At 34.4% G+C, this 16174-nt stretch overlaps 1 protein-coding gene across 1 annotated transcript in view; it reads right to left on the reverse strand.

The window, feature by feature from the left end:
• Nucleotides 1-1719: 1719 nt before the first annotated feature.
• Nucleotides 1720-16174, reverse strand: part of PPP2R5A (protein phosphatase 2 regulatory subunit B'alpha) — a 37369-nt gene continuing 22914 nt past the window's right edge. Inside the window, exons 3-13 of the mRNA XM_069459256.1 lie at nt 14866-14967; nt 13363-13455; nt 9889-10019; nt 8017-8076; nt 6980-7088; nt 6227-6280; nt 5904-5954; nt 5547-5666; nt 5334-5461; nt 4423-4524; nt 1720-2933 (exon numbers count right to left, since the gene is read on the reverse strand). Coding sequence (XP_069315357.1) covers nt 2801-2933; nt 4423-4524; nt 5334-5461; nt 5547-5666; nt 5904-5954; nt 6227-6280; nt 6980-7088; nt 8017-8076; nt 9889-10019; nt 13363-13455; nt 14866-14967 — 1083 coding nt within the window. The 3' untranslated portion in view covers nt 1720-2800. The remainder of the gene's footprint in view (nt 2934-4422; nt 4525-5333; nt 5462-5546; nt 5667-5903; nt 5955-6226; nt 6281-6979; nt 7089-8016; nt 8077-9888; nt 10020-13362; nt 13456-14865; nt 14968-16174) is intronic.

The following is a 16174-nucleotide window of genomic DNA, read 5'->3' on the forward strand; positions in this document are numbered from 1 at the left end:
ATGTGTCTGGCTAGAGTATTTGTTGATACAAGTATGAGTTTAGCATCATTAGTGCTCAAAAGCATTGGGACAGATGTACATAGTAGATGCCCACTCAGTGTATTTTGATGATTTCATTAACAGGTAAATAAAAGTTAGGTTACTAGAAAAGGAACGAGTGTGCCAGGATGAATATCTGCTAAATCAGCAGGCACCAATACCCTTTGATTCTGGGACCTCCAAAAACAAAAGGTAGCATGAGTCTGGATTCCCAGGATGGATGGATGGCTCTTACTCCCCAGGTACGTCCTAACTGCTTCCAGGGAAGGGTAGGTTGGGCACGGCGATTGACGGTGGGTGGCCAGGAAGAGTAACGTATGGTGCCCCGTGAGTAAGCTGTGTTAAGTCTTTATCATGTCCTTCAAAACCACCTGTCTGGGAAAGGGGCCCTCGGTATGACCCTCAAAGCTTTCGGCCTAGCTTTTGACAGAAATCAGTACTTAAAAAAGCCATCTAGCTATTTCTTACATTGACTGAGTTAAGGTTATAAAAAATGGTTTCCAGACTTTTAAATTATTTACATGCCCACTGCATCCATAGAGGACTTGGTAGCATTTCCTAAATTTCATAATCTGGCTTTAGATAATCCAAAGAGAACAACTCAAATGTATGAGTAGGGCATTTTTAGCTCTTGTCTAACTACGCAAAGAAACTTTTTTGGTTGAATTATTAAAAGTGAACTTGTATATAAGACACATTCCCTGCTTCACAGAAGCATGAGAATTCAAATTTTTGCCTAGGTCTCTTTATAAAACCTATTGTAGGACAAATGCAAAGCCAGGCATAAAAGCTTACATTAACAGTATTGGAAAACAGGTGTGTGTTTTTTAAAGCATCTGTAAAAATGACATATCACTTTAATATTTAAACATCTAATAAAATATGCTTCAGTGAAAGTACAAAAACTGTATTTCCTTCCTATATTGTGGAAAGTTGAGAGACCTATAAAATGTATTGTTAGTACAAGTAGATAATTAGGAATTAAGTGAACATTTTTACCTGTTCAAAGAAAAAAAAAAAAGCTTTATTAGCTGCAACCTGTCAAAGTTCATTCTGGCTATTCTTCAGTAAAAGAAATCTGTGGCTACACTTTCTATAAAATAGACTTTAGACCTAACCAACCTTGGCTTTCTAGAAAGGCCTTTCTAGAAAGGCTTGCCTTTTCAGTCTCTGTTTTCTAGTAGGGTCATCCTTTAAACTGGTGTCCCCAGCTGTCAGCAGTACTACTGTCTGGCCTTGGGTTAGTATAGAGCAGCAGTCCCCAACCTTTTTGGCACCAGGGACTGGTTTCATGGAAGACAATTTTTCTATGGGGGAGTGTGGGGAGGGAGGATGGTTTTGGGATGATTCAAGTGTATTGCATTTAGTGTGCAGTTATTTAATAGGGATTACGAGATTTATCCTTCTGGGGTCTATTTTAATTAAAACTAGCTTATAATAAGTAAGTTAAACCTAGCCTCTGAACACACAGGGAGGATAGCCTAGAACTTTTCAGTATGTGTTCTATAAAACAGATATAAATGGCTGGAACTTTCAACCCTAACACATGATCTTCTTATTTGTCTTAAAAATTTGTATAAATACACGCATGTATGTATCTATAAAGGGGGGCAAGCTTCTCCTGTATGCCTAAGCTTAGAGTTAAAAAAAAAAAAAAAGCAAAGATGACATAAGGCAAAATACAAACATAGACTTTATTAAATGCTGCTCAATCCCCCAATGAAGATCTTTCATTACAAAACAGTTTTCCACACAACTGCAAGTTAAGAGATTGGAATGGTACTCTGATAACAAAAGATGTGAGAAATACTTGACCAAGTAAAAACATACAAGACCTCTATATAGTCAACTTTTTCAGAACTCTACAGAGGAAGCCTACTGCATTTCCTTTAAATAAAGCCAGGCAGTGACAACTAGCGCTCCGTATCACCACACCGTGGGACTCAAAGCTTCCATCCCTGGGTTAGGAGGGGCTGGGGGAAGGGCAGGTTGTGAGGACTGGAAAGGCCCTGCCTTCAGCCTTTGAGAGGAAGAGGAGGAATGAACCGAGAGGCAAGCTGAGTATTCACCTGAGCTGCCTCTACTCACCTGTTCATCAGTCTGGGAAGTTGCAGGTGAAGGGGGATATTCACGAGGAACAATCTGTAGAATTTTGGTTTACTTTCCCAGCTTTTATTTATATTTTGTGCTTTAAAAAGCCTGGAGATTTAAGGTTTTGCTCAAATTCCAGAGTACAGTAATATCTTTAATGAGGGAGGGCTTGGGGCAGGTAATTCCTCCCATCATTATTTCTGAGAGACACAAAGGGAAGGATAAGGCTGATTCCTTAGTTTTATTTTAGGAAGTATTCTTGTTCCTAGGATGTAACTAAGGTCTGCAGCAATATGAAAAGCACATGATAAAGGAAAAAAATATACAGAGCAGACTACCCTATCTATGTGCAACACAATCAAAGAAGAATTCAAGTCATAATTCTTACCACTCCCATAATTATCTCATTCATATCATAGACGATAAAATTCATTCATTTCTGTGAAACTTTAGAAGTGACACATCAATGATTAGACAAAGGTTACAATATACTGTGGCCATGATAGAGCACAGGGCTATGTTTAGTCCATATATTTTTTCATTTACAGTTGCCAGAAAAAAAAATTGGCCTTTTAATTATACTGATGAGGTTTGTTTTGTCATTTTTACATATTTCAAAAAAGTATACAAAACTGCCTATCCAGCAGTGGTGGTAGGCTTTTTTTTTTTTTTATTCAGCACTTGTAGTGCTGAGAATACTGTCCATGCTGTAAGTACTGTTCTGGTTTTCTAGAACTTTCTTTAGCTTTAGCTCCTCTAATTTTTTCCATAATTCTTCACGTTCCAATTCCTTCTTTTTCTCTCTGTAGATAAACCAAAATTTTTGTAATCAGAAGTTTTTTATTTCATTTAAATCCTTCTGCTGAAGCACTGGAGTCCAATTACTTGGAGCACCTGATTTCTTCCTGTCACCGTCTTAAATGTAATCACTTAGTCTGTGCATCTCTACCAGCTGGAAGTTACCGCTTGCTTTCCTTTCCCTATATTTTATCGCTACCACTACCCACACAACATTATTTGTGTTTTATACTTGACAAAGTACTTTGACATTAACGTTCTCACCTAAATTTCTTGCAGTTGCTGTGGTCGTCACGATCACTGCTACACAAAGCCTGAAGGGGCCGTCCATGAGGTCAGGCTGAAGCCTGCCCTTCCTCCACCATGCAGAAGCCACTGCTCTTGGCCCCACACCCACAGCCATTAACCAGTTTGTATCCTACCATCTCCTGTCTCTTACATGTCTAACGAAAACTTTAAAGTTGGAATAGTTTCAACTACTTAATTTCAATAGTAAGGAAAACATTTCTGAATAACTTAACTTGGACCAGACTATTCTGAAAGGCCCTATATGGAGGTGTAAAACACAGGCTTATATTTCTGCAGGTATATATAATTTAAAAGGACAAATCCTTTTGAACTTGACACAAGAAAACCAGGACTAGGAACTTGTAGTCAAAATAGATCAGCTTTTCTAAACAGAACAGGTAATATGCTTATTAGAAATAAATAGTAGCTGTTATCTTCAGATGATGGGTGGGCTCAGGTACAATGGTTACTGCCCGCTTAAGTTTAAGAAAGCCCTTCTTAGGTTTAAAATAAATGTGTGAGAAAGATGTGATTATTTTATAGTAGTTTATGAACTTCTCAAAAAGTAATCACTAAGCCATGTTCCTAAATGCTGATGGGTGCTACCATTTATTCTCTAAGATACATACATAATGTTTATGGCTTAGCAATAGTGAGTTCCCTTTTCCCAAAGGAGAACTATGTTGGCTTTAAAATACTACCTTCTGATAATCTGCAGCATAAGAACTATCAACTTCTATGCAAAGAACAGTTGAAGAGTTAAACTCACTGTGGAAGCCCTTGTGGACAAAAACAACTTTCATAAATACAAGGGTAAGAAATCAAATTATATAAATTGGTATTTGAAATCCAGCATAAATTGTATTTCACAGTGCAGATACTACCAGACTGATATCTAAGGCTCAGAATGAGATAAACAGGATTTATGATCCACATTCAAATCATAATATAACCTTTAAGGAAAATATATATAAAAACCTTAAATAATAAACGTTACTACTTTTTATGCTTAATAAATTTATAAAAATATTAGGGCCACTTTATCTGGAAATGACTTAGGCATTAGGAGATGTTCAAATTATAATGCTTAGTGTAATGTAACTGATTTTTAAAAAATATAATTTTAACAGATATCGTTCTGAACTGAATCATATTCAGCTAACCGAAAATGTATAGATAAATTTTGTAATTCAAAATATCAAATACCTCTGTCTTTCAGCTTTGTATGAGCTAGTGAGGTCATCAAAAAGCTTGCCATTCATTTCCATTAGGGTTTTCAGCACATTGTATACCAGTGCTACAATGGTCCTGAAATGAAAATGAGCCAGTCTTGGATTATTGGTGCTGCTAACAGAGAGGAAATGTAACACTATCATCTCTAAAATAGGGTTAAATGTTGCCTGATTCATTTAATGCATTTTAGAGATGATAAAACTGAGGTTCAGGAGGTGTGGAATTGGCTCAGGGTCACATGGCCAGTGGTGGTAGAGATGGTCTGTCTGACTCCCAAACTTACATCTTTCCCACTTCATCATTCTTACAGTAAACTCTAGCTAAAAACTGGTTATCTTCACTTCTGCTCTAGAGTCTCCTGTCTGAAACCTTGAGTAACATAAAAAGAAGATCAAAAAGATCCAACTACCAAAACTTGTTAAGAAAAAAATTAGCGAGCAGGATAAGGATATTATAGAAGTTAGAATATATACATTCTAAATATCGGCTTTCCCCCGAGACAGTGCTCTCTGTACAGGTGAGACTATATACTGGGAGCAGATCAAAACAACTGCATTAAGCGAGTAGTTTGTGTATCCTCTGCGGATATGTGGTTGGTCCCCCCAACAGTGTTTGACTAGACATCGGTGCAGAATGTCATACCAGATAGTCCTACCTCCAGAGAAGTTACGATTTTAAATTGACATTAAAACCATATGCTAAAGAAAATACAGACACATAACATTTACAACTTTATAAAGCTATATGTATTATATAAAATACAGAATAACACTGTGTGATGTTGTTAACCTTAGAATAAGTTCTAAATCTGTATAGTTTCATGTCTGATTTGACAAAAAGCTTAAAGATACAAGAAAAACATGACCAATATAAAAGATACTTACGGATTCCAGTGTTCTTTGGAAATTTTGTACAAACTGGCAAACATAATTGGCAGAATTTTATCAATATTCTCCTCAATTAAACTAAGAATATATTCATTATTCCAGAAATACAATGCCCTTTCTGCAACCTAAAAAAGACATTAGAAATGTCAAAACTACAAGAGAAAAGAAATAGTACAATAAAAAAGTATGGCTTCACTGAAAACATCATACCTGAAAATGAGAACTGGATACACACTTGGATATCTGCTTAAAAAGTGGCTCTTCAATTTTTTTGAACTGTGTTGGTTCAATGACATCTAAGATTTCTTCAATTTCTCCTAAAAACATCACCTAGGTTAAAAAAATTTTCTTTAAGAAACATAAATTATATGATATCAATATAGAAACCATACAAGTGAGAAGGTTAATCTACAAATTCTACAAGGGGCAAGAAAAGGTCCGGACGGTACGATATTCTACCAAGTCTCCATACGTCTCCTGCTCCACAACAGCAATGAATGCAGCCAACCCAAAGAAGCATGGTTTGTATTTATACCCCTGGGACTGAGAAATTCTAACGAAACTCACCTCTTTCTGACTACACGTTTTTGGCCAAAATTTCAGCAGTCCTCTGATCACCTAAAAAATGAGAAAAGTTTAGCATGAATTAAACAACGAAGCTGGTTAATCTCAGGATATATTAAATGGCCGTGATCATTAGGTAAATACTACTTAACTTTCCCCTCCCAACCCCCTTGTTTGACTGCAGATTAACATCACATTCCTTCTAAATGGTTTTAGCTTAAGATACATTATTACTACTGTTTAATAACTCTGCAGGGCTACAAAGAAAGCTATAATGAAATACTATTAATGCAGACCAAAAACATGAAAATACATATGACACTCACTGGTTCTGTTAGTGTTGTATCTTTCTCCAGGAACTGTACCACACAGTAGGCTAGCTAAAAGGCAAGGCACAGTTTATAAATATTACTGAGCGAAATAACAGTGATGACAAGATTTTTTTTTATATTTAGCCAACAAAAATGACTACATTGTTTTGACAAACTTTATTTCAATATATGAAAATATATTCACAATTTTGAGTATATACTTATTTTCAATTGTAAAAATATATTTGCAATTGTGTAAATTTGACCTTGAAAATAACTTCTAATTCAAGGAAGAGTTTTTTAGTAGTAATTTCTAACTATACGGTTAAATCAATTATGACTAGAGCTAACAATTTAGCTTTTTAGCATGTTCCTGCATGTATGCCTATGCTGATGTATTATTGTTCTCTAAATATTAATAGAGGAGACCAAAATCTCTCTCACTAGGTTATCATGGCTAGAAGGAACATTCTGCAGATATGTGGGATTTATTAAAAGTTGCACAGTTATTTATTTAGGTCAGGGCCTGGACTACAGTATAAGAAAACTTGGTATTATCTTCTCTGTATCTATACTTCAAGTTCATAGGTCTTATTTAATAACTAAATATTTTAAAATCATAATAAAAATTTGCTTTGGGTAACTTTGTAAACAAATTGCTTAATTATACTTAAAATTGTCATCTCAATATTTCTCAATTTCTCTGCCTTTATATTTGTTTGCCTTTGAAACAATATTCATTTCATTTGAAATTTTTCTGCAACTTACCTGAGCATGAAACAAAGCTAATCCTTTTGCAGTATGCATAGGAATAAGAACCTTCATTAGAAATTGTTTATGTTCTGCTTTCAGTGGCAATGCAAAGCCATTGATAATACTGGAGGGAAAAAAAGGCAGGGGAAAGGGTAAGTAGTCACTACTTTGCTTCTAAAAGTTATAATATCCATGAGTACATAAGGAACAGTGCTCTGCTTCAATCCTGATGGTGAATGACTACTCGTCTTCGAACTGCTTTAAGAAGACTATTACTAAGAAAGCTGTTCCTCTAAGTCATTCAGTAATCCCAAAAGAAAATTAGGACTGCCAAGTAATGCCCCAGTAAGTAATTTCTATCTTCATTTTGTATAATGCCTGCCACTTTATGCATTGTTGCCATTATTTTTCCTCCCTGAAGTCACAGGAGAGTCAATATCACAATATTGATATTGTATAGAATTTTCAATATTTTCTGAAGTAAATGTTGGGTAATCTGAAATTAAGTAGCAGTTCTCTCCACAATCATTTTCTAAATATTAATAAAAGAGACCAAAGTAATTCTCTAAATACTAATAGAGGGCTCTAAAATTCTCTCCAGTTAATACTGCTATGTGGTAAATAAGCAAGGCAAAATGCTCATATAAACTAAAACCAAAAACTATCGATTCTTCTAAAAAGAAGAGATAATCAGATTAGGAATGGTCAACATTTGACAAGAATTCTTATAGCTTCCTCAAAGATTTCACCACAGCTTATTTCATCTCTTCCCAATCAGATCCTATAAATTTCTATGGCAGCCTGCAAGATCAGGCATAAAACATGCCACAGCTTCAAAATCAAGAAGCTGGTCTTGAAACAGATTATCTTATATGGCAATACTTTTACTATGCTGACCCCCTAAAAACCTATAAGAATTCAGTTGAGAAACTATATCTTATGATCTGTTTTTAAACTCTAAAATGTGAAATAATTTCTCCAGCCCCAGCTAAGATTTTAATACATAACAAAGTTATTTAATTCTTAAAAAGAACAAAAAAAACCTGACCTACCTTCCTAATATTTCAAGGAGTTCAGCAACACCATTGAAATGTTCTGTTTCATATATAAACCTGAATTTAAAATAAAGATAGATGTAATAAAAACCAAACATTAGAACACTAAGAGAAACAGGAAAATGAAGAATTCAAAGAGCCACTGTAAGAAATACACAAGCATGCTTTAGGTTTTCTTTGTAAGCTACTTTGCCCCAAATCAGTTAATTCATAGGAATCTTACAAAAGAAGGTCTATTTCCTATTAAGTCACATATGCCTTCACTAAAAGTTGCCATATGTGAAGAAAACAGAACATCACTTCACCTGGAATGTTTTATTTGTTTTCATTTAGAGTCACGGTTTCACTCTGTCACCAAGGCTGGAGTGCAGTGGCCCAATCATAGCTCACTGCAGCCTCAAACTCCTGGGCTCCAGTGAGGCGATCCTCCCACCCCAGCCTCCCTAGTAGCTAGGACTACATGCGTGTACCACTATGCCTGGCTATTTTTTAAAATTTTTTCTTTTTTTCTACAGACAGAGTCTTGCTTTGTTGCCCAGACTGGTCTTGAATTCCTGGCCTCAAGCAACCCTCCCACCTCTGCTTCCCAAAGTGCTAAAATTACAGGCATGAGCCACCGTGACTGGCCCGTTTATTTACTTAATTTTTAAGATGGGTTTTCTCAAAGAACTGCTTTTCAAAAAGGAAACCTCTACTCATAGGAAAAGCCAAGAGAAAAGGACTGATAGGTAATAAAGCCACTTTTATTGAGAATTTCTCTAAGCCTCAAACTACATAGGCTGTTTAGCTTTCCAAGATTAGGATCACCTTTAAAGCAGAGGGACATAAATGATTATAGAAGAGGGCAGGTATCATACATGGCTGAAGTGGATTTAGGAGATGACAGAACAGAAGGATGCTCTCGCTAGAGGAGGCAGCTATTACTCATCTGTAATTGCTGCAATGTGGGAGTGCTAGCCCAATTTTGCCAGATCTTCAATTAATCAAAACAAACAAACCAAACCTTAAATGTAGGTGTTAATGTAAAATCCCCTGATTTGAAGCAACTGCTTAACAGATTAACAATTATAAAGTACAGTCAGCCCTCTGTATCTGCAGGTTCTATCTTCATGGATTCAACCAACCACAGATAAAAAATAAAAAAACAACATAACAACTATTTACATAGTATTAGGTATTATAAGTCATCTAAAGATAAAGTATACGGGAGGATATGTGGAGGTTATATGCAAATACTACGCCATTTTATTTATATAAGAGACTTGAGTACCTATGGATTTTGGTATCAGCAGGGGTCCTGAAACCAATCCCCCACAGAGACCAGTCAAATGGTAGGCCCCATATAAATTTAATTAGCTTTGTCAGAAAAGCAAATGAAAGTACTTCCAAGAGCTATTGTTTTAAATAGTATTTATAAATAAAAATTTTAAACAAAAAACTCAAAGAAACAGACAACTAGCTAAATTCTCTTCTCAATAAATCTTAAACATGACTAACATTGGTATTGCCTATTAAAGGTTGCCCTAAGCCTTTTTGTTACAATGGGCCCGACAAGGGGCCTGTTTGTCTTTCTGCGGCAAATCTATCTTGCTCTTGGTCTGTAAACCTATCTTGTCCTTCCTCAATCAACTTTGTTTCACACTTGCAAAAAAAAAAAAAAAAGGTGCCCTCATTACTACTGTCGTTTAGATTAAGGTTACTAGTTTCTAAAAAGTTAGATCCAATCAAATGGTAGCTACAAAATAGGCTAAAGATGACTCAAATATGCAGATTTCAGATATTAAAAATTAACCTAAAGAGAACTTGAATAAAAAGATATGTAGGGGGGAGAAAAGTAGAGTGCTATATACAAATAAATGACTAATTTACCTGAGAAAAATGTTGTTAATTTGTTTTCTGATGAATGCTCTTAATCCAAGAAATTTTCCATAAATTCGATGTAGAACAGTCTTCAGGAAGTCACGTTCTCTGGGATCTTCACTATCAAAAAGCTCCAGGAGCTTTAAAAGAAATCTGAGAAATTACTTTTAAAAAATAATCGAGCTAAAACTTCACTTTATTCTTATTTTAAGATCCGTGAAAGCTTTAAAAAATTTTTAGAGATTTTGCCTTACCAGATTGATTTTATTCTTGCTAAATAATGAAGCTAAAGAAAAGCTTAGGGAATATTTCTTTTCCCTTATTTCAAAATATGACACTCAATAAATAGAAACACTTCAAAAGTGGATCTTTTTCTCTGCCTTGCCAATGATTTTAAAATTCTTTCCTACCCTCGACTACTGAACATAGCTCACAATCTTAAAATGTTAAAATTTGAGGGATTTTTAATGTTTTTTGTGAGTCAAAGTTACATAAAAAATCGTAAAGGATTGCAAATTGTCAGATAAATGAAGCTTAAAAAATCCATGTGTAAATGTATATTTCTAGTTTACTAGAAAGATTTATATAAACTAAGGCTTCTTTTAATGATTTTACAATAAAAAAAATTCAAGATGGTCACCATACCAACAGCTCAAAGATTAATATTCAGTTATTAGGATAAAATATCAGACATACTGACAGAGTGGAAATCATACATGAAATAACACAAATAAAAGATGAGGCCATAGATTTCTATATAAAGTCAGCTTAACAAATGGCTGAAAAATTTTAAACCAGTTCAAATAGGCCCAATCAGCATTCTTCTACACCTCTACACAACTCTTCAACAAAGCCTTAGAGACCTTAGAAAAAGCTCAAATTTCCATTTTAAAATGATAAAGACACTTAATTTCTCCTAGTCAAAAAAGGGAAAAAATATAAAATTTCTCTTTATAGACTATAAATATCTAAGTTGTCAAGGAATTTTATGTTCTGAACTTTAGTATTGATCATTACACTAAAGATGGCAAGCTGTGAACCTCATCAGCAGTTCTTACTCCATTTTGTTTTGAATTATATATAGTTGCTTACATGTTCATCTCAAACCAGAGTGGATCTCTTAAGTCACATTTACATACCCCCAAAACAAGTGACTTGCTTAAAGTCTACATTCTTTGTTAGCTGGATTGTTAAGGCACTGCATGAGGTGCCAGCAAAAAAAAAAAAATCTATGGAGTATGAGAACTTCTGTTACTATAGCTAATAAATTCAGTTCAAGTTATTCCAATTAAAAATGGCTACCCTACTCAAGACATTCAAATTCAAATTTCCGATGAGGGGTTCACTTGGAAGACATGCTTTTAGATTAATAAAAGGGGCCCTTAATTGTTAAGGCCATCATGTCTAATTCAAGAACAAATATAATTTAATGCAAGTTGATTTCCAGAGGAAAATACTAAATTAGAGAGCAGTTGTTAGCTAAGTTTCAAATCTATTTTCAAATACTATAATCTGTTTAGAAATATACTATTCAGGTAATGAAACACACACAAAACTAGTAATCAGGAAACTATGTTTCTTATTCTGCCTCTGATACTAATATCCAAATGCTTTTAAGGGTAACTCATAACCTCTGAGCCTATGTTTATTCATTGATAAAATGAGGAAGGTTGAAACCAATTATTCTTTTTTTAAGAGAAGGTACTATCATGGTCACAGAGCCTAGTTCAAATCCTCTTTGTGCAGAGAAGTGATCTATAAAATTGAATGCGGTCTAGCTCTTTATATAAAAGCCCATAAGGATGGTGCCCAGCACAAAAAAAGCACTCAGTAAATCTTAGTTTCCTTTTTTCTTCTGAAATTCCCTGATCTGAACATAAATTAGAACTACAATTGTTTTAACAATTTTTTTCTCCTGTTCTAATTCTTAAAACTTACCACCTACCAACTCATTTCAAAATACAAAAGCTGAGAATTCTCATACATACTATTTATTAAAGCAACACCTAAGAATACCTCAGAAGTGATCTGTAAAAGAACAGTCACATAAACTGCTAAAAAATTATCAGGTGTTGGCTTCTCAGATAATTCGGGCATTTCCAAGGGGAAGGTAGAAAATGGGTTCTACCCTACCAGTTTTCTTCTTGCGTCCCTGAAACCCACAGAACAATACAGCAGCCGAAATACCTCAAACTCCAGACTGAGGAAGCACTAAGGCCAACTGTTGTTCCCCTCGACTTGCTATTGTCTTAAATACAATTTAATATGGCATTACTAGAGTTCCCTACTATAATCCTATATCCCATACAAGAACTACAGAAGGAAATAAATACGCATCCATTTGCAATTACCAAAATAACATAACTCCATCTGACTGATTTTTACTCATGACTGAAATGTACATTTTACTGTTAATACACACCTAATATTTATAGTTTTAAGAAAAGCTACTTGAATGGCTGAAGGGACTATTTTGGGCTGACAAGGTTCTTCATTTATCAATACTTCACAACAACTAGTCAGAATACTTTATGTGAGGTTGGGAGTAGTTACAAATGACCAAAAATGAGCTCTAAATATGTGGAACTCACATTTGTAGGATCTTTATCCTATGGGACACACAAAGGTGGTCTGAAGGGTTGGAAAGGTCCTTTAATGATTTTAATCCAGGCCTCAGCATCAAATTCCTAATGAGGACTTACATACTGATAAGTATTTCAAAAAAGAAAATGGACCTAGAAAGTTTTGGTCTACTTTACAATTTTGTTTAGGGCCATCCAATTCCATATAGTTAAAAAGAGGCCTCTAAGTTGTTGAAAATATTTTGAAAATAAAAATTAAAATGAACACATTCTTAGAAATTGTGAATATGTAGGTTCCAAAAATAACAGCTAACAGCCAGTTTATAAAAAGAAAGAAGGTATCACATATGTTTAACTCTACCTCCTTTTCTTCTTACTGATGCCATTTTATCTGTGGTTTAGGAATTGGGTGGATAGGATGCCTAAGGTGGGAAGAGGAAAGGAAAAGGAAATGGTAATCGATACTTAATGATAGGAAAGAAGCCTAAAGCCCAGATTCCTCCAATAATTCCATTTCCTTTCTTCCCCCTCTGTCATTTCAAAGTCATAGTCCTTAAAATATACAAAGTTCAAAGACTAAACAATTTAAAACAAAAGTTCTGCCCTTAGACTGAAGGGTCCTATCAAATTTTCTCAGATACTACAGAAAGGCTTGCTTTTCGGGTCTTAGAATTTAACATTAGATAGATAATTTGATAGACTTTATTAGAAGTTCACCCTTGATAAAAATACTCTTATATTCTCAGAGCTACTTCACTTGTATCCTAATTATCTGGCAAGAATATTAAGTGCTGTCAAATAGAAATAAACCATTTAAGTTTTGAAAGATTATTTTAATCACAAATTAATAAACCATTGCTAAGATGAAGATAAGAAAATCTAAGACATGAGAGTTCCTTACCTGTTGTACAAATTTTTGATCAATGTATCGCTTTGCAATGCTAGGCTGGAAATCAGGGCTCTCCAAAAATCTCAAGAAGAATTCATACACCAACTATGAGAGAAAGTCAAATAAAAGCTAAGATGATACCTATAAAATACTACCCTAAGTCATCACTTGCTGTAAAAATCACACCTCCCTTACCGACTTAGTAGGGAGATTTCAGATATCGTTATAAAATGTAATGAATTGGCAATAGTTTTTTAAAATATGGGATTTTAAAAACTCTATATTCACAATTTAGTTTCCTAAGCTGGTAAACTGTGAGATTTATTTATTGCTTTACATTACTTGTTGAAAAATGTTAAATTACAGGAGCTAGAAAATAATGACAATCCCCTTAAAATATTTAATTCAAACTATTTTATAATCCATACTCATCAGGAACAATAATGTTCCTTCCCCAGTGGACTACTAACCTACCTCAATTTAATCTCTAGAGTTCCTTAAATACAGGGTCAGAAACCTCTAGATAAGAGGGGCAGTGTATCAATAACAATTTTTAAAAAGAAATGAAAAACTTCAAGTCTTTCTATAAAACTACAGTGAGAAAACTAATTAAATCAAAACCAGCACATCCTATCCTCACTTGGGAAATAATGAACCAAATTATTTAAGTACAGTGCTAGGGAAGAAATGTCTATGCATCACAGCAAATAAACTAGAAGTCATAGTAGGCCTTCTACTTAACAAGTGCCAGGCATCCTAAAAGTAGTAGCAAATGTTCCCTTGTTACCACAAATCAGAATTAAAACTAATGCCTAGTTCAATCTGTCACCATCACACCTACTTTCAAAGAGAAAGGCAAATACAACTAAAGGGTTTTTTTTTTTATCGCTAATAAGCCTAATAGCGATAAAAGGCAGAAATTTAGCCCCCTAAGTACCTTAATTTATTAGCCATTAAGCAATACTTTATTAATTTAGCACCCTTAAAATGAAAAAGGAGGATTCGATCCCAAAGTAAAAATAAGTCATTCAATAAACATTTAGGCAGCCAGTAAGGTCAGATGTAGAAGAGAGAATAAAAGAGTGCTACATTAAATTCAGACTTTATGGCATAAGAAGCATTACCAGATCTGGGCCCTATTATTCACCAAATGACAACAAATTTTTACTACTATGTAGAGTTCAATAACATCTTAAAGCTAACAACAGTTTTGGGATCTGAGTAAATACAGTTTTGTTTGATGCACCTTTGCCAAACTATGCAAAAGAAGCAATCCTTATCTGGTCTAACACATTACCTTTTTGTGTTATAACAAAAAAAAAAAAAAACAGAAGTTGCTATCCATTAAATTTTCATTCATGGATAATTTTCTGATCAACCAACAATACATAATTTTGCTCTAGGGTACACACATACAAAAAAATAACAAAATTGATCAAGAATCTAAAAGAGAACCATGATTTGTCCAGAATATCATAAATATAAAAACTGTCAATACATAATTATGTTCCATACTTGTATGTGAGGCCAAGAGGCCTCAAGTGTGGGTTCATCCTCTTCTGGATCAAAATCTGGGTTATCACTTGGAGGAAGAGTACGGAAGATGTTAGCACTGATCTGTAAATAAAAATAAATTTAAATTTATGTTCTTTGTTGTGTAACTGAATTCAACAATGCAAAATGAATATTTTAAAGATCACTGTATTGATGAAAAACGTTAAATTGTGGCTGTCAGCTTAGTTCAAAACCTATAAACCTCTTCAAGATACAAAAGTAGGTGTTTTTGTTTCTTTCTTTTCTCTATCCAATAACTCTGACCTCCTCAGACCCCAAGCTACTGAAGAATACAGATTACCTCTAAATTTCTCTTTCTTAAATTACAAATTGTTCTTTCCAAGTTCTGTTTAAAAAGAAAGTAGGGGAGGAAAGTAGCGGGGAGAGGAGCAGAAGGAATTTGGGAGGGAAAAGGACAGAGTTACTAACTCTACCCATCTCTAACTTGATTCCTTTCATCTTTCCTCCCATATTCTAACCTGGCCATATTCTATACTTACCTTACAACTCAGAGTTTGGGAAAATACCTCCATTCTTATACATACAAGCACACTAAGGGAGAGGAGGGAGCAGGCAGAATGCCTTCACTGTTATTATAGACAGTTTATCATAGCCCTTGATGATTTAATTGACTTATTTCATCTACTCTTGAGACTTTTAAAAAACATTAATCTTTCTGAAAGTGGGATGTGCTTTGAAGAGTCTTCATTTTAGATTCAATGAAATATAGTTTTTATAATTTCAGCCTTCACATTACTTTAGTACCAAGATAACTATATATCCTTTTTCTTTAGGGAAGAAGAGATTATGGTCCCAACCCACAATGCTTTTAAGAATGATGAACAGTCTGACAGACCAAATAGTTCAGTAAACATTTAAGGCCAAACTGCTACGGGGTTGATCATTTGAGATAAACTATTTAGGGGGTAGAGGATGAGACAAGGGTTGTTTGATGATGGTGTAAGCAAATTTCCAACTATTGTTATGAAGTGGCCATCTATGATAGAGCAAATAGCTGCTAATAATCAATTACTATAACCATAAGACTTAATAAGTACTAACCTAGAATTTGATTGGCCAGAACTCAATGCCAGTACTTGAGGACAAAGCCAATAAACAGTCTGATGGACATCAATTTCACAAATACCAGAAAGTCATAGACAGAACTTGAAAAAAGAAAAATATCCCACAAGAAGGCATAATCTGTCCTTGAGATTATACTTATTATTGTCAGTAGTAAAAGTTAGTATTGTAGCCCCCAGTAAAATTA

This window comes from Eulemur rufifrons, chromosome 27, assembly GCF_041146395.1.
Source record: "Eulemur rufifrons isolate Redbay chromosome 27, OSU_ERuf_1, whole genome shotgun sequence".
Classification (NCBI taxonomy): Eukaryota; Metazoa; Chordata; class Mammalia; order Primates; family Lemuridae; genus Eulemur; species Eulemur rufifrons.